A 19,044-nucleotide genomic window follows, 5' to 3' on the forward strand; every position below is an offset into this window, starting at 1 on the left:
GCCGTGTGTTAATCCAATACTGAACATGTCCTACAAGGCCATTTAAATCAGCCACAGTTGTGAACTTTGTCTATGTTGCAATCTCAGCTGAAATCACTGGAATGTGGAGTTTGGGAAGGCGGTGCTGAAAAGGCAGAGGCGGGATTAGTTTTGTATGGGTTATTGCATATATTGCAGAACCCTAAATGTTAAGCAGAAGAGAGGGTGGCGAGAAGACAGGGTGGAGCTGCTATTGCAGAGACCAGCACTAGCCATGGGGAGAGCTGCCCAGAAAACCCTCCTCTCTTTACTCTGTCTAGCAGCAGCGGTTTGTCAGGCTCAGGACACCTGCCCAGGTGAGTGAAAAACAATCCTGCTCACAACACATTTCATACTTTGGTTCTTGCCAACCTGGACCCTGGAGAACAGGGAACTGTTACATTCAGCTGCCTTCAACATGTAAGATCTTCAGGGATCTTTGTTGTCCTACAGGTCTGTAAAGTTCTTTTCCGGCTCATGGTGCAATATAAATAATAAAAAGAACAGCTTCTTTGACCAAAATTATTTTGTAAAAATTAATCTCTATTGCAGAAATGGCCACCGCAGATGAGAAGTGGTCAAAAATAGGACACAGTTTTTCCAAATAATTTTGTGAAAATCTTTTTTTTTCATTGAAAGTTTCTGAAATCTGACGTTTTTGACCTGCTCTTCCTCACACTCATTTCCTAATTTCTAACCCCTCCACCCCCACGTTGCTGCTGGATTCTCTCCATCTAAAGTTCTTATCACCATTGTATGTTGATGCCAAAGCATTTTTAACCCAGTAAGTGACCAACCCACAGGCTCTGAAATGTCCACTTCTTAAGACATCCTGGGAAATCTAAACCTGACCTTTAAACCTCTGATAATAGATTAGCCTTTTTAAAACTCATGGTTACTAAGGTAAGGTTATCATTTTAAAAAATACTAGGACTGTGTATCTAATAGCAGACATCCACAATAAAGATCTTTGTATAATAATACTTACTTTCACTGCTGTACTTTGGATTGAAAATCCAGCTGCATTTGAGGGTTAATTTTAGTTCACCGTAAAATCCTATGATACTTATGCAGGATTTAATCAATTTTGTATAGACCTAATTCAGGCAAACTCCCTTTGAAGGAAATGGGTGTTTTGCTGAAAAAGGAATAAATACAGGATTCACCCTTTTATGGATAAATTCATGTATTATTTCAGAGCAGCACTGCTTTTAAGTTTCATTTCCTTACATTCATGATCAGTTAAAAAATCATTTGCTACCTATGATTTATGCCCAAATGTTCTAAATTAGGAGGCAGGGTTCCTATGTCACAGGAAATATTAATTTTTTCCTCATTCTGTTGGCCTCTAAAATTTCCACATTAACGGAGCTCAATGGAGTTGACGACTGTGTTACGATTTTTCTCCACTAATGTTCCTGTTAATTTAAATCTAATAATGTGTATAACACAGGGAAACACTGTTAAGATAAAAAAAATCAATTTTTAAAAATCATTACCTGTGTTCGTAGCAGCAACTGTTTTTTAAATTAATTTGCTTTTGGACAATGTCTTTCACTGAATGACAGCTTTTTGGTTTTTCTCTGCATTTCATTCTGCTTGCACAATGAGAACTGACTAGTCAATGTATCTTTTCATAGAATCATAGAACTGGAAGGGACCTTGAGAGGTCATCCAGTCCAGTCCCCTGCACTCATGGCAGGACATAGTATTTTAGGCTATGGAGGGAGGGATAGCTAAGTGGTTTAAGCATTAGCCTGCTTAAACCCAGGGTTGTGAGCTCAATCCTTGAGGGGGCCACTTAGGGATCTGGGGCAAAAATCAGTACTTGGTCCTGCTAGCAAAGGCAGGGGGCTGGACTCAATGACCTTTCAAGGTCCCTTCCACTCCTAGGAGACAGGTATATCTCAAAAAATAACTAGACCACCCTGAGAGGTGTTTGTCCAACTTGCTCTTAAAAATCTCCAATGATGGAGATTCCACAGCCTCCCTAGGCAATTTGTTCCAGTGCTTAACCATTCAGACAGCTTGTTTTTCTTTAGTTAATTTCATTAAGAGGTTCTCATGAACTGGCATAATTCCACAATGGTTGGGTTCGCAAACACGGCAGGGCAGTATGTACATCAAAATTAACTCACATTTTTTTTAAAAAATCACTTAAATGTAATGTCTTTTTCTTTTAACTTTTCACTAAAACTTAAAACAGAAACAAAGAGTAATGATCACCCCAAACCCTTTAGTTTTAGGGCATTGGCTCTCAAATTCATAAAACTAAAGAAAATGTTGCATTTATCACTAATAGAGAAAAGAAAATTAAGGAACTATCTAGTCTCTCATTTGCTTGGTTTTCTGCAGAATGTTTCAGATGATGAGAAACTAACACATATTATTTATGGATTCATTTCTTTCCCCAGAGGTGAGGATAGTGGGACTCAGCGGTTCTGATAAACTCACCGTTCTCCAAGGCTGTCCTGGGTTCCCCGGTGCCCCAGGAGCCAAAGGAGAACCAGGAGCTGCAGGAATGAGAGGTACATTCCCAGGCACTGAAAGAGAATCAGGCATGGATGGTGCTGATGTAAATGGCAGTTACTTATGTAATATGCTCAGACTTTGGAGATTCCCCCACAAACTCTGATATGAGGAAACTCTGCCCAACTCATAGGGCGAATCTTCCGTATCCTTTGGTGATGGATTGGAACTTCAGAATAATCAAGGCTTGAAATATTGTCCATTCTCTTTGGCTCATCAGATTGGCAATCAAGTCCTCTAGTTCATTCCCCATCTCTGTCACTGTCTCACTGTGTGATCCTGGGCAAGTCACTTCCTCTCCCTGAGCCTCAATTTCCCCCTCTGTATAATGGCTATAATGGTCCTTTACCTTTCTGGGGTTATCTGAGGCACATTTCACTGATCTGTGTAAAGCGCTCTGGGAACTTTGGATGAGAGGGGCTAGAGAAGAAGAAATGATGATGATTAGTTTGAGCCATGGAATTATTAATGGTAGCATGACTGGGGTCCTAGTGGGACCCAGCTGTGGTCACTCAATTAGGGTGAACTGCAAAGAATGGTGTCAAGTAAGAGAGGGGTCGCTGTGTTAGTCTGGATCTGTAAAAAGCAACAGAGTCCTGTGGCGTTAGTCTATCAGATGCCACAAGACTCTTTCTTGCTTTTTGCAAAGAGTGGCACAGCCAAGCCCCAAAAAGCTGGTGGATATTCCAATACCTGGATTCACCAAACCAGCATAAAATAGCTTCTTTATTACCTCACTGGTTACTCACAAGTCCAAACAACACAGTTCCCTTAAAGTGATCCAGCCTCAGGCCTCCATCCAGGTACCCACATCAAATATGGTGACAATTTCTGTAAAGCTTATTTCATCATAGAAAAGAGAAGGTTTGCTCAATCCCAAAGATCGGACACATCACCTCCCAGGTTAATGAATGTTTCAGATCTTACACACTACAGTCAATTCTTATTAACTAAACTAAAATGTATTAAAAAACAAATGAGAGAGAGTATGGTTGAAAGATCAATGTACCTACAAACAAGAGTTCAATTCATTGAGGTTCAGATTCACAGCAGAGATGGTGAGCTTTGTAGCTGCAAAGAGTTCCTTTAGAATTCAGTTCATAGGTCATAGTCCAATGTCCAAGTCTCATATTCAGAGCTATCCCATATTTACAATTCATTGAACTGATAGGATGTTGTTTTGACCTCTGAATTATCAGAATACAGCATGGACAAGGACTGTTGATTACACTGGAGACCCTACTCATACATATGTAAATAGACAAAAACACAAACATTTGCTCCCCATGTCTTTATTTATTTTGGAGGATGTTCAACCCTTTCTAGCCATGCCTCACAGGTAGCATGTAGACAGGGCCGGTGCAAGGATGTTTCGCACCCTAGACGAAACTTCCACCTTGAAACCTCCCCCCCCGTGCCCCCGCCCTGAGGCACCGCCCCCCGTGGCAGCTCCCCCCCTCCGTCCTGAGGCACCACACCCCGCGGCAGCTCCCCCCGCTCCTCCCAGAGGCACCCCCCCGTGGCTGCTCCCCCCCCGAGAGACCCCCTTTTGTGGCAGCTTCCCACCCTCTGCCCTGAGGCACCTCCCCGCCCCAGCTCACCCCTGCTCCACACACGAGCACCCTCAGCACGTCGTCCCTGCTTCACTTCTCCTGCCTCCCAGGCTTGCGGTGCCAATCAGCTTAGGCGCCGCAAGCCTGGGAGGCGGGAGAAGTGAAGCGGCCATGGCGTTCTCAGGAAGGAGGCGGGGCAGGGGTGAGCTGGGGCAGGGGGTTCCCCTGCTTGCTGCCCCCCCTCTTACTTGCTGCAGGCGGCCCTCCCTGTGCTCCCCTGCCCAGCTCCCTCCGCCTAAATGCCGGCAGTGACCAGGGCAGCCGAAGATCCAGCTGCCACAGTCGCTGCTGAAGAAAACAGCGCCCCCCAAATGCCAGCGCCCTAGGCGACTGCCTAGGTCTCCTAAATGGTTGCACCGGCCCTGCATGTAGAAAATGGTTGTTTACCAGCTTTGGCAGGGCCGTCCCTAGCTGTTCTGGGGTCCTATATAGCCCCCTCCAGGGTGGGGGACAGGCATCCATGGGGGTTGTGGGGCTGGATCCAGGCCTCCGCGGGGGGAGGGCTGGCTTGGGGCATGGGGGGAACCACCCCACAGCACTCACGGGCAGCACAGCTGGGGCCGGAGTCCCTGCACTTCCCACCGCTGGTGAGTGCAGTCCTGGCCCTGCTGCAGTCCTCAGGGGCGGGAAGAGGTGGGGTGCGAGAGAAGCAAGGTGGGGGCTTTGGGGAAGGGGTGGAGTGGGGGTGGGGCTGGGGAACAGCAGGGGTTGGAAGAGGCAGGGCAGGGGCTGGAGCAGTGTGCAGTGGCTCAGGGCACCAGGAAATTTGGTGCCCCAAATTTTCTGGTGCCCTGTGCAGCTGTATACTTTGCGTATGGGTAAGGATGGTCCTGAGTTTTGGTTTTCACCTAGCAGCAAGATGTGCATGTCCCATTGACTTCAATGAGCCTCCATGCAAGAGTCCATGCTAGGGGATCCTGATGTGAGATCAGGGACTCAGCGAGCCAGATGCAGATACATTATGTGAATTTCGACACAGATGGGTTATTGTAATTCCAGGTTGGGGTGGTGGGTGGGGATTATGTACTCAGTATTTACGCTACCTTGGAAACTATTCAGTCAGTTTTCTGTGTTTGCAGGGGAACAGGGACCTCCGGGGAGCCCTGGAAAGGCGGGACAAACTGGCCCAAAAGGTAAAGTAACAAAGGGCAGAGAACTGTGTTTTCCTATAGGTGATGTAAGAACAGGACATTTGTTTTTAATCAAATATCAATTAGAGCTAGTTATAAAACTCCAATTGCTTTAATATCTGGGCTCGAAAAACCACCATAGCTTGCCTTCACTCTATATTTGACAATAAAGGGTTTATTATTGCAACAGAACTTCAGATCTGATCCACTGTCAAGATCTCGGTATCTCTGATCAGTCTTTACTATCTTATTATTTGTTCAATCAGGAGAAAGAGGTCCTGCTGGTGCCCCTGGAGTGAAAGGTGAGAGACTTCAGATGATTCTTCGCACTGCAGAGCACCTTATGGTGCTGTTTGTGGTGACAGAAGAACCGGGAGCCACATTTCCCCCCATCCCACTGTACAATTTTCCCTTCTGGCTGCTCACAGAAAGAAAAAGCTGAAGAAAAAAATTGGTTCAGGTTGAACAAGAAGTGTCATTTGACTCAAACCAACAGGTTTTGGGTGGTTTTTTTAAATCTCCTTTTGGTTTTTGTTTAATAGCCAAATGACTTAACAAAATGTTTCAGAATGAAAAGTTGGAACATTTTAATAATATCAAAGCAAAACATTTTGAATAAGTGGGAAATTTTCCCCTGATTTATTGTCATTTGCTTACTTTGGCTGTACGTGTTTGCCAAATGTGAGCTGAATTTGTGATTTTTTCGAACAAGAAACTGCATATTTTTGGTGAATAATATATTAGCTGAAAACATTTCAACAGCTCTAATTATACTGTCTGACATATCACAAGGTCCTTGGCAGTCACAGGAAATTACTCCAGGAATCAAACCGCACTAGGCCAGCGGTTCTTAAACTTCATTGCACGGCAACCACCATCTGACAACAAAAACTACTACACGATCCCAGGAGGGGTGACCAAAACCTGAGCCAGCCAGAGCCCTGCTGCCCTTGGCAGGGGGACCAAAGCCTGAACCCCACCGCCCGGGATGGAAGGCCTGTATCCTGAGCTCCTCCACCCAGGGCTGAAGCCCTTGGGCTTCAGCTTCAGCCCCAGGCAGTGGGGCTCAGGCTTTGGCTCCAGTCCCCAGCCCCAGTGACCCCATTAAAACAGGGTTGAGACCCACTTTGGGATCCCAACCCATAGTTTGAGAACCACTGTACTAGGCTAACACATCTTCGCTCATTACATAGGAGCTGGGAAGCATGCACCCAGCTGCAGTGTTGACGTATCCTAAGGGTTAAATTCAGCCCGTGAAGAGGACAAGAGAAGATAAATGTATCACTTAAGTCCCACTAGTGGGCTACTTTAACAGATTGTCTGGAGTGTAAGTAATACATAGACCTTGAACTAGCCCCCTGCACAATTAACCCCCAAGTGGGTGTTGAAATGAGAGATCAAACTATGGAGATGATCTCTACGGAAAACAAAAAATTTATTCTGAGTTCTTCCTTTAGGAGATAAAGGAGCATCGGGAACCCTTGGAACAGTTGGTGAGACCCTCTTCACTTTCCTTTATATTGAGCACATCACTTCAGTTTCATTTCTGCTGAGCTGGAACTTGAGTGGTTTAAGAATCTTCCCTCTTGAATAGTTACCATGCCCACAGTATCAAGCTCACCAATATTCCTATAAGCATTGGAATGTCTGAAGAGAGAAATAGCTCTGTCTACAAAACAGGTAGTCAGTACAGTGTTGCAACTAGGGTGACATGACAGCAAATGTGAAAAATTGGGATGGGGTGGGAGTAACAGGAGCCTATATAAGAAAAAGACCCCAAAATTGGGACTGTCCGTATAAAATCAGGACATCTGGTCACTCTAGTTGCAACATCTGCAATAACTCCAAGCAGATGACCTTTGGTATTAGAGATAATATTTGGCATGTAAGTGAAAGCTGTAGATCCAGATGTATATCCTAGAGAAGGCTTCTTTCTCTTACCCTCCTTGTACTCCTCACATGCTGGGGGTGGGGCTATGAAATACAAGAAATGGATCCTGTTTAAATGCTCGTTTAAAGGAGTGTCCCCTTTTCTATTTAACTAATTTCACTTGGGATTTTTATAATATATTGACTCAAATTCACAGCTAGTGTAAGCAGGTGTAACACCCCTGACTTTGTAGGCATTGCTTCTACTTACTGACCAGCAATTAATTTAGTTCATTAAGAGCCAGTTCTTACCCCTGCAAGTAGGAACCTCATGAGAGGGTCACAAAACAGTGTTGGCTAGTTATGAATGCCATCTTCTTTATTCCAGATAGGAAGCGCAGATCAGAGATGGGTGTGATTCCATTAACACTCGGTCTTGCACAAGTACAAACCTGTCTAGTGCCTTTTCTCGTACATTTCTATCCCAGCTATCACTGTTGGTACAGTTTAAAAGACAATACAAAGTTTTCTGGTTCAGATTTCACTTCCACTGTTTCTTTCCTGTCCAGGAGAGGAAGAGCTGGACGATATACAGTGTCAGAAAGGTGAGCATTTCTTATAACCACTGAACTATCATCTCCTTCCTTCCAGGGAATGTGGCCATGATGGCTAAACACTCAGGAATGATAAACAAATATTTTAAAATGACTAATGTGACCACTCTGCTCTTTTCCTGTTTTACCCGCCAGATGGTTGGGTATTTTTAAATGAATGATTTATGCAAGTAGCCAGTGAATCTTTTGTGGAAACACATTTCAGCCAATGGGTTCACTTGCAATCTGTTTGATGTGAGTATTCCTATGAGTATTTGATATTCCCTTGCAGTGATTGCTCACCCAAGTCACATGATGACTGGAAGCCCTTCTGACTCACCAGGGATTTCAAAATGGCTGCACAGGCACTTCTACTAGTACAAATCTTTGTGCACATTTCAGTTTTCAAGACACTTTGAGACAATCCTCTGTGCAGGTTGAGCTGTTCTCACACACAACACATGGGGTTGGGCAGTTGTTGTCTCTTTTCCTCTTTCAAACATACTTAATATGAACCACATTTGTACAGTGAAGTCTAAATAATTGTGTTTGCTAACTACAGAGAGCATGGAAAGCCTAGCTAGGTACGTACGCTGCTACACTGGCAGGTTTCTAAAGATAGAACACAGGGAGCACCACTAAAGGGCTCACAAAGTATTTAAAAGGATACTACCCATTTCCCAAACACTACAGTTGGAAGGAGAGGAGATGGTGGTTCAAAGACTGTTTTCCGTTTACCTGATTCTGCAATTGATTTGGCCCTCAGTGCAACATAAAGCAGCCCATGAATCCAAGGAGAGTTATACAACCAATTTATACATTTCAATTCCTCTTTCAACCAGGAGCAAAGAACTGCAAGGAGCTGCTAGCCAGAGGGAACATCATGAGTGGCTGGTACACCATCTACCCCCGTGACTGTAACGCCATGACCGTGCTGTGTGACATGGACACAGATGGTGGAGGCTGGATTGTAAGAACCGAGCACAATGAAGCTCATTGAACATTTTTCTGTTCCAAAAATGGGAGGTGGCCCTTACCCAGTGGGTTACAGCTAGGAGAAAAGCATGAAGACGGAAACTCTAAAGCTGTCATTTCACCATGGTTAGCTGAACAAAACCACTGTGCCCTTCTAATCCTCCTAATTCTTGTCAAAGTCTCCAGACACCTTGATTGTTCCATGGAGAGAACCTGGAACTTTAGAGTCAAGAAGTCCCCATCTGAGGGGACATTTGTCACTGGTCCGACACAGTTAACCAGGTTTCCCTTCTCCTAGCTATTCTCTGCCTGCTCTCAGAGCCTCCTCAATAGCTGCCCAGACTCTGGAACCAGAATTCCTTCTTCCTTCCACAGGCCTGGTGCCTCAGCTGCTCTATCGCTCAGGCAGCCCCTGAGTATGAGTGAAGAGAACGTTCTAGGGAGCTGAGGGGTTTGAACCCTGTGTATACCTCACATTTAACCCTTCCAATTTATCATTGTGGTTATTTATATCCCAGTCGTCCTAGAGAATGTGATGAAGCTCAGGGTCCCATTGTGCTGGGTGCTGAACACACACCCTGAGAGACAGCCCCCGTCCCTTACAGCTCACAGTCTCCATAGACAAGGCAGACAAAGGGCCTGTCATGGTACAATTCCCCACTCTGAACCTTAGCGTCCAAAGGATGGGGTACCAGCATGAATTCCTCTAAGCTCAATTACCAGCTTAGAACCTGTAGCGCTGCCACCAACCAGGAATTCCAGTGCCTGGTATACTCTGGTCCCCCCTAAACCTTGCCCGGGGACCCCCAAGACCCAGACCTTCTGGATCTTCACACAAGGAAAGTAAACCCTTTCCCCCCGTTGCCTCTCCCAGGCTTCCCCTCCCTGGGTTACCCTGGAAGATCACTGTGTGATTCAAACTCCTTGAATCACAAAACAGAGAGGAAAATTCACCTTCCTCCCTCCTTCTCTTTCCCCCTCCCAGACTCTTCCTGAGAGAGAAAGTAAACCTAACACAGAGATAAATTAGCCTCTCTCTCCCCCTTCCCTCCTTTCTTCCCACCAATTCCCTGTTGGCTCCAGACCCAGTCCCCTGGGGTCTCACCAGAATAAAAAAAAAAAACAATCAGGTTCTTAAATAAGAAAAGCTTTTAACTAAAGAAAGAAAAAACAGTAAAAATTATCTTTGTAAATTTAAGATGGAACATGTTACAGGGTCTTTCAGCTATAGACACTGGGAATACCCTCCCAGCCTAAGTATACAAGTACCAATTAAAATCCTTCCAGCCAAATACACATTTGCAAATAAAGAAAACAGCCATAAGCCTAACTCGCCTTATCTACCTAGTACTCACTAGTCTGAACTTATAAGAGCCTGTATTGGAGAGATCGGATAGAAACCTGGTTGCACGTCTGATTCCTCTGAGCCCCCAGAGTGAACAACAACCCAATTCTAATAGCACAGCACAAAAACTTCCCTCCCTCAAGATTTGAAAGGATCCTGTCCCCTGATTGGTCCTCTGGTCAGGTGACAGCCAGGCTCACTGTTCTTGTTATCCCTTTCCAGGCAAAAGAGATATGAAGCAGTTTTGTTCTATTAACTCTTACTTATCTGTTTATGACAGAGCTGCACAGAAAGCAGAGGTGATGTGACTTGCCCAAGTGGCAGAACTGGGTATAGAACCCAGGCCTCCTGATTGCCAGCCCAGGGCTGTAATTTTCAGACCATTTGTTCCTTTAATCTAGTGCTGGTGGTACCAAGATTTAATATGATCCTGTGAGACAAGCCTCCATCCGTGACCGTCACCTGAGGCTGAAATAGATCTGACCACGTTAAATCTCATCTAATGATTTACAGTCTCAGAGTTTCTGGTCTTCTGCTCTAGTAGGATGGAAATCAATGTGGGATTTCCCAGCTAAGAACCTCCTGTTTCCCTGTAGGTGTTCCAGAGACGGGTGGATGGTTCCGTGGATTTTTTCCGTGACTGGAATTTGTACAAGAGAGGTTTTGGCAGCCAGCTGTCAGAATTCTGGCTGGGGAATGACAATATCCATCTGCTAACATCCCTTGGTAAAGACATCACTGATGCATTGTTTTCCTTACAGCAACCTTCTCCACCAAGATTTGTTCCCACATTTTAACCATGGATACAGGGTAAAAATTTGTACTATCGGTAGAAGTAACCCGTCTGCTCCAGACACCCCTTCCTGTTCCTTACATCCCAGTCCTGCCACACAAAACTATTGAAACCAATAACGCTGTGGTAGCTGGGCTGTCTCCAGTCATGATTCATGGAGCAGCATTTTGTCCTCGGGTGGTTTGCCCACAGTACAGCAATGAGGAATGCTATAGACTGGATGGAAATTGCTGAACATTTTGCTTTAAAATTGTTTTCTAAAGGAACCAATGAGCTTCGTGTTGATCTCAGAGATTTTGACAACAAGTATCAATTTGCTACCTTCGGCTCATTCAAAATTGCAGGGGAGACTGAGAAATACAAGCTGATCCTTGGAGCTTTTGTTAATGGCACTGCAGGTAGGTTCTGAGCTTGTTCTTTACCCTTTGTGGCAGATGGAAAAAATGGAAAGCAAATGAGATGCAGAATATTCTATGGCAGAAGCAAAAGGAATCTGTGGAAGTGATCTCTTTTGGAAAACTTCAATTATTCTGCTATTGAACTATCTGAGCAGGAACCCATGTTCTAGTGACACCAGCTCTGTAGTGTAATATGTATATCCTACTTAGGGAAGACTGAAAGCAGAACTCTTAAGCAAAGTAAACTGTCATGGGATAAGAGAGAAGGTCCTTTCCTGGATAAATAACTGATTAAGATAGGAAACAAAGAGTAGGAATAAATTCTCAGTTTTCAAAATGGAGAGAGGCAAATAGTGGTATCCACCAGATGTCTGTACCTGGACCAGTACTGTTCAGCATATTCATAGATGATCTAGAAAAAGGGGTGAACAAGGTGGGAAAATTTGCAGATGATACAAAACTACTCAAGATAGCTAAATCTGAAGCAGAGTGCAAAGAGTTACAAAGGCAGATCACAAAACTGGATGATTGGGCAACAAAATGGCAGATGAAATTCAGTGTTGATAAATGCAAAGTAATGCACATTGGAAAACATAATCCCAGCTATACATATACAATGATGGGGTCTAAATTATTTGTTACCTCTCCAAAAAGAGATCTTGGAGTCATTGTGAATAGTTCTTTGAAAACCTCTACTCAATATGCAGTGGCAGTCAAAAAAGCTAACAGAATGTTGGGAATCACTAAGTACGGGATAGATAATAAGACAGGAAATATTATATTGCCTCTGTATAAATCCATGGTATGTCCACATGCTGAATACTGCATGCAGATACAGTCACCTCATCTCAAAAATATAGATATTGGAATTGGAAAAGGTACAGAAAAGGGCAACAAAAATGATTAGGGGCATGGAACAGCTTTCATATGAGGAGAGATTTAAAAGACTGGGACTTCTCTGCTTGGAAAAGAGACGGCTAAAGGGAGATATGATAGAGGCCTATAAAATTGTGACTGGTGTGGAGAAAATAAATAGGGAAATGTTATTTATTCCTTCTCATAACACAAGAACTAGAAGTCATCCAATGAAATTAATAGGAAGCAGATTTAAAACAAACAGAAGAAAGTATCTCTTCACACAACATGCAGTCCACTTATGGAACACGTTGCCAGGAGATATTCTGAAGACCAAGATTATAACAGGGTTCAAAAGAGAACTAGATAGCTTCATGGAGGTTAGATCCATCCATGGCTATTAGCCAAAAGGGGCAGGGATGGTGTCCCTACCTTCTGTTTGCCAGAACACATAGGATGGATCACTTGATGATTACCTGTTCTGTTCATTTCCTCTGGAGCATCTAGCATTGGCCTCTGTCGGAAGATGGAATACTGGGCTAGGTGGACTTTTGGTCTGATCCAGTACGGCCGCTCTTATGTTCTTATTACTTAACTGGCATCACAGAGACTTGGTTGAATAAGAATTGTTACAGCAATATTGAAATAGAGGGGTTTAGCTTGTTCAGGAGAGACAGGCAGGAGGAGGTGTTGCATTATACACCAAGAATATATACACTTGTTCTGAGTTCCAGAACAAGTGTATATGGGCAGGCCCTTTGACAGTCTCTGGATAAAGATAAAAGTGGTAAAAAATAGTGGTGACCTCATAATAGGGTGTCTACCATAGTCCACTAAATCAGGAAGAGTAGGAAAATGAGGAAAAAGAACAAGAGTACTTGTGGCACCTTAGAGACTAACAAATTTATCTGACCATAAGCTTTCGCTCAAATACATTTGTTAGTCTTTAAAGTGCCACAAGTACTCCTGTTCTTTTTGTGGATACAGACTAACACAGCTGCTACTCTGAAACCCGTCATTAGGAAAATGAGGTATTTCTAGAACAAATAGCAAAAATAGGCAAAACCCAGACCTGGTGGTAATGGGGGACTATAACTACCCACACTTCTGTTGAAAAAGTAATACAGCAAAACACAAAATTTCCAGTAAATTCTTGGAATATATTGGGGACAACTTTTTAGTTTCAGAAGGCAGAGGAAGTAACCAGGGGGACCAGCCATTTTAGACTTAATTCTGACCAACTGGGAGGAATTGGTAGCGAATCTGAAGTTGGAAGGCAATTTGGGTGAAAGTGATCATGAAATGATAGGCTTTATTATTCTAAAGAGAGGAAGGAGTGAAAGCATGAGAAGAAAGGCAATGAATTTAAAAAAGCAGACTTTAACATACTCAGAGAACTGGTAGGTTAGTTCCTACAGGAAGATAATCTAGGAGGAAAAGCTGTTCAGGAGAGCTGGCAGTTTCCTAAAGAGACAATATTAAAGGCACAACTGCAAACTATCCCAAAGTGAAGGAAAGATCAGAAGAATAGGAAGAGGCAATTAGGCTTCCATCAGGAGCTCCTTAATGACCTGAAAATCAAAAAGGGATCCTACAAACAGTGGAAACATGAACAAAATGCCAAGGAGGAGCACAAAAGAATAGCATCATCTGTTGGGACAAAATCAGAAAGGCTAAGTCACAAAATGACTCGGCACACCACTTCTGAAAGGTTGCCAACCCCTGATCTAGCAGGGTCTCGCAAGGGTCAGTCCTGTGTCTGATATTATTCAATGTTTTCATTAATGACTGGGATAATGGAGTTGGAGAGTATTCTTTTAAAATTTGCTGATGACACCAAGCTGGGAGAGGTTGCAAGCGCTTTGGAGGACAAAATTAGAATTCAAAATGACTTTGGCAAATTGGCCTGAATTCAACAAGTTGAAATTCAATAAAGACAATTGCCATGGGCTTCATTTAGGAAGGAAAAAGCCAATGTTCTCAAACCTTCATTTTGATGACCCTTTTCACACAGCGAGCCTCTGAATGCAGCCCTCCTCATAAATTAAAAATACATTTTTAATATTTAATACTGTTATAAATGCTGGAGGCAAAGCGGGGTTTGAGGATGGAGGCTGACAGCTCTCAACCCCCCACGTTATGACGTCACGATCCTCTAAGGGATCACGACCCCCAGTTTGAGAACTCTTGGGCTAGGTGGTAGTACTGCTGAAAAGGATCTGGGAGTTAGAGGGGATCGCAAATAATATGAGTCAACAATGTGATACTGTTGTGAGTTATTGTGGGATCTGTTTACCCGTATTGCATGTAAGAGAATGGGGATTATTGCTTGACTCAACTCAGCACTGGTGATGCCTCAGCTAGAGTACTGTGTCCACTTTTGCACACTGCACTTTAGGAAATATGTGCACAAACTGGAGAGCGTCCAGAGGAGAACAACAATAATGATAAAAGGTTTAGAAAACCTGATTTATGAGGAACGGTTAAAAAAGCTGAGCATGTTTAGTCTTGAGAAAAGAAGACTGAGAGGGGACCTGATAGCAGTCTCCAGGGCTCATACAAAGAGGACGATGATCAGTTGTTCTCCATGTCCATTAGTGGTGGGATAAGAAGTTGTGGGCTTAATCTGCAACAAGGGAGACTTAGGTTAGATAATAGGAAAAGCTTTCTAACTATGAGGATAGTTAAGCTCTGGAATAGGCTTCCAAGGGAGTACGTGTAATCCCCACCAATGATGGTTTTTAAAAACAGATTGGCAGACACCTGTCAGGGTTGGTCTAGGTTTACTTGGTACTCCCTCAGCATAGAAGGCTGGGCTTGATGACTTTGTGAGGTCACTTCCAACCCTACATCTCTGTGACTGTGATTCTTTGGTCCTGAATCCTCAACCCATTCCCTGGTAAGCTGTTAGTGTTAGGAGCGCATTGGGCGCATTGACTGCAATGAGTTACTCTGCATTTATAGTGATGTCACTGAGATCAGAATATGGTTTGGTGGAAAATCTTTCTTCTAGGAAGTAGAACTGCAGTCTCTCTCCTGGACTTCAGGGAGATTTTTTTTGCCTGGTGAAAGGAGAAATTTAGCAACCCCACTGCAGAGCTGCCAGGCTGGGCTGTGGGACCTGAACTGTGAAAGCATATAGTAAATACTGTACACACAATTGTTTCCACAGGGGATTCATTGACCATCCACAACCACATGCCGTTTACAACCCAAGACTGTGACAATGACCAGTATTCAGATAACTGTGCAACATCCTTTAAAGGAGCCTGGTGGTACAAGGCGTGTCATTGGTCCAACCTGAATGGATTATACTTGAGAGGAACCCATGAAAGCTATGCTGACGGGGTGAACTGGAAGACCGGCAAAGGGCACAAGTACTCCTACAAGGTGTCAGAAATGAAATTTAGGCCCATGTAGCCAATCAGGGAGGCAGTTATAGTAATTACACTTCGCTCTTATGCAGCAATTATAGGCCTGTCATATCCATCATTTATCTGGAGACGTGCTGAGATGAATTCTTTTTATACCACAATGTTTTCTTTGTCTTTCATGTTTCGTTTTTCTGCTCATCCAATGAGAAGTGCAGCCGTTTATGTAAAAGAAAGTAGAAATATCGGCTCATTAGTCAGTCATGGAATGGGTAAATCTCTGCAAAGCTACTAAATAAATGGTTAAATACACACAGACCCAGGCTAGAGCCCATCGCCTTCAGTACAATAACTGCAAGCCCCTAGTACTTGAGCTAAGTAAGTATCTTTAGCTGTGTGTAATGGACCATTTTCTTTGTATACCAGTCACTAAGGGAAGATGTCAAATTACACACTCAGCCACTGCAGTGTACTAGAGCTGGTAACAATAAGGCAAAAATAGTTTTGTGGAAAAAAATGAAATTTCTTAGTTGTTTTCATTTCAAAGGGTTGAAAATGAACCTATTTTGTTTTTGTTTTTACCAAAGTCCTAGTATTGTATGTACAAAAAACATTTGTCATCATCATGAGAACATTTTTGATATAAAAAGAAATGCTGAAAAATTTCAGTAGAAAATATTGTAAATTTTTCCAGTCAAACAAAACATTACCATGATGTCAATGATATTTTATTAAAATGTTCTTTTAAAAAAAAACACCACGATTTGTCCATGGACAAACTCTTAGGGTCTGGTTACACTCTGACAAAAACCCAGAGCACCATGTCTCAGTGCCTGGATTAGCTAACTCACGCTCACAGGGCTTAAGCTGCAGGGCTATAAAATTGCAGTGTTGACATTCAGGATGGGGCTGGAGCTTGGGCTCTCAGACTCCCTCCTTTATGTGGTGTCATAGCCTGGGATCCAGCCTGAATCCAAACATCTCTACTTCAGGGGTTGGCAACCTTTCAGAAGTGACAGGTTTCAGAGTAGCAGCCATGTTAGTTTGTATCCACAAAGAGTTGGTTGGGCAATTCTCACCTTTTCACTTTCTCTGTATGTGTATATATATATCCTTACTATATGTTCCATTCTATGCACCCGATGAAGTGGGCTGTAGCCTGTGAAAGCTTATGCTCAAATACATTTGTTAGTCTCTAAGGTGCCACAAGTACTCCTGTTCTTTCAGACGTGCTGTGCCGAGTGTGCATTTATTCACTCTAATTTAAAGTTTTGCATGCCAGGAATATATTTTAACGTTTTTAGAAGGTCTCTTTCTATAAGTCTACAATATATAACTAAACTATTGTTGTATATAAAGTAAATAAGATTTTTAAAATGTTTAAGAAGCTTCATTTAAAATTAAATTAAAATGCAGAGCCTCCTAGACCGGTGGCCAGGACCCGGGTAGTGTGACTGCGACTGAAAATGGCACACCTGCCATATGTTTCCTACCCCTCCTCTACTGCATTTTATAGCTTCACAGCTCGAGCCCCCCGACCCAGGCTAGCTGCAATCATGCCACAAGTCTTTTATTGCAGTGTAAACATGCCCTTAGCTCCAAACATTTCAACCAGCTCTAACTAGGTCTTATCTCTTCTCCTCTTTGGCTCTGTCTTCTGCTGCTTCCATTACCAGAGGCCCCACTCCAGCACCTACTACTGTCATGCAATTTTTCCTCCACTGTTAGTGAATCATTTTCTTTGGAAGCTACATCGGCCAGTGGTGAACCTTCCCCTCTGTTAGTAAAGCAAACACTGGCTCAATAATGTGCTTTTCACAGCCTTTTTTTTTTTTTTTAAACATACAAGACAGCTCAATTGCATCAGAGCTAAAAAAAATACCTGGCTGTGCCTTAGGTGAATTAGAGAGGTGGAAAGGCAAAGTGTAACCATGCTAGAAGGAGACACAATTTGTCTGGGTACTGGGGAGTACCAGAGACAGTAGCTAGATCTGCCAGGAGCACTGTTCCTCGGAGGGGGCATATCAGAGAAGAGCAATGGTGCAAATAGAAGATTTCTGCAAGGATCTCAGGCTACATCTGTACTAGAAAATCCCACTGCCCAGCCCAGGCCTTGGGAGGCATAACAGGCTATAGTCTCTCCCACTGACGCTGGTATTACTCCTAGGGCTGGATTAAAGCAACCTGGGACCCTAGACAACCCCAACATGGCCCCCACCAACTTGGATTGCTGGTGGCAGGGCCCTCCTCCCCTTCCAGGGAGTCAGAGTCAGTGGCATGGGGCATCCTTTTCTTCCTCAGAAGGGACCTTTTTCCTCTTCAAAGAGATAACACTGGCAGCGGGAATTTCCCCCTCCCCTGGTACTTAGTCCAGAAGCAGGGGTTTAATCTACAGTCGTCATGGAGGGGGTGGTTGGCCCAAACCTGAGCAGTGATCTGACTATGTCACACCACCTCTCACTCTAATTTGGCTTGGCCGGCTGCCTGTCATGGTAAAAAACAAAACAACATGTTGGGCTCCTTGCCACGTTTGGGCCTTTTAGGCACATGCCTAGTTTGCCAATGCATTAATCTGGCCTTGATGACCCCACTGTGACACACAGCCCCTCCTCTTTTGCAGCTGGGGAGCTGTGCCCCAAGGGAAGAGACAACCCTTTGGGGTCCCTGCCAGCTCCATGGTAGAGCCCTGCACTGTTGACTTCCCCCAGCAGCAGGAGGGAAAGGGAAAGGGAAGCAACTTCACCAGTCACTCTAGCAACTCTCCTCCCTTGACCGAAGGGAGGAGGGGAGCAACAGCAGTCCCAGCATCCCATTCGAGGGCAGAAGACAGTCATGCAGACATCACTGAACAGGGCAGAGCCCCTGGTGCCCAGGAAAGCAGGATGGAGGCTGCGAATAGCCCAGTTTCCCTCACATGAAGAGCCCAGGCAGGGAGAGGTGAGGAAAGGAGATGTCTCCACAGCCAGCCAGTGCAGAACTTCCAGGCCCAACAACTGGCCTGACTGTGACCTCAACCTTCAGAAAAGCCCCAGGAGGGGACAAGCTGCTCCTCCTGCCGGCAACTGGAGACAGCTCCTCTCTCCTGACACCGCCTGCAGCCTGATGGCCCCGCAGCAGCCCACACTAGATCTGGGATTTCAGATCCAGAGACTCAACCTGCCTGCAGCTGAACCAATGGGCTCCAAGCTTTGAAGACTGGCAGCACCATTTCAGAAGGGAGTTGATGGTTAGTCCTTCCCCAGCAATCCAGAGGAATCATTAGCTACCTATGATTTATGCCCAAAACCTGTTGGCCTGAACCAATCTCTTGACCAGTCAGCCAGAGAAGGAACCTGAGTGAGTGCCCTGTGTTACAGTTAGCTAGGCAGTTGGGGTTCAATCTTGCACCATTAGCGCATACTGTAGCTGCAAAACGACTTTCATCTACCTGGGTCATTGCGACCTGCATTGTCAATTCCCAGTATAATAAAGTGTGTTTGTAACAGCATCTCCTTACAGGCACAGCTGGCTCCAGGAACCAGCTTAGCAAGCAGGTGCTTGGGGCAGCAAAACCCC

At 44.2% G+C, this 19,044-nt stretch overlaps 1 protein-coding gene across 2 annotated transcripts; it reads left to right on the forward strand.

Moving 5' to 3' along the window:
* The first annotated feature begins 223 nt into the window (after nucleotides 1-223).
* Nucleotides 224-15,538, forward strand: LOC115635991 (ficolin-2-like). 2 transcript variants are annotated; one of them, XM_030535520.1, is made up of 10 exons: nucleotides 224-335; nucleotides 2,433-2,546; nucleotides 5,240-5,293; nucleotides 5,557-5,592; nucleotides 6,748-6,783; nucleotides 7,729-7,764; nucleotides 8,595-8,722; nucleotides 10,669-10,798; nucleotides 11,129-11,263; nucleotides 15,291-15,538. In XM_030535520.1, exons 1-10 carry the CDS (start codon nucleotides 254-256, stop codon nucleotides 15,536-15,538), a joined length of 999 nt encoding a protein of 332 aa, XP_030391380.1. In that variant the 5' UTR covers nucleotides 224-253. The 2 variants fall into 2 exon arrangements, with proteins under 2 accessions (XP_030391380.1, XP_030391379.1); XM_030535519.1 differs by lacking the exons at nucleotides 5,557-5,592; nucleotides 7,729-7,764 and having other exon boundaries at nucleotides 254-335.
* The last annotated feature ends 3,506 nt before the right edge of the window (nucleotides 15,539-19,044 follow it).

This window comes from Gopherus evgoodei, chromosome 16, assembly GCF_007399415.2.
Source record: "Gopherus evgoodei ecotype Sinaloan lineage chromosome 16, rGopEvg1_v1.p, whole genome shotgun sequence".
NCBI classification, from domain to species: Eukaryota; Metazoa; Chordata; order Testudines; family Testudinidae; genus Gopherus; species Gopherus evgoodei.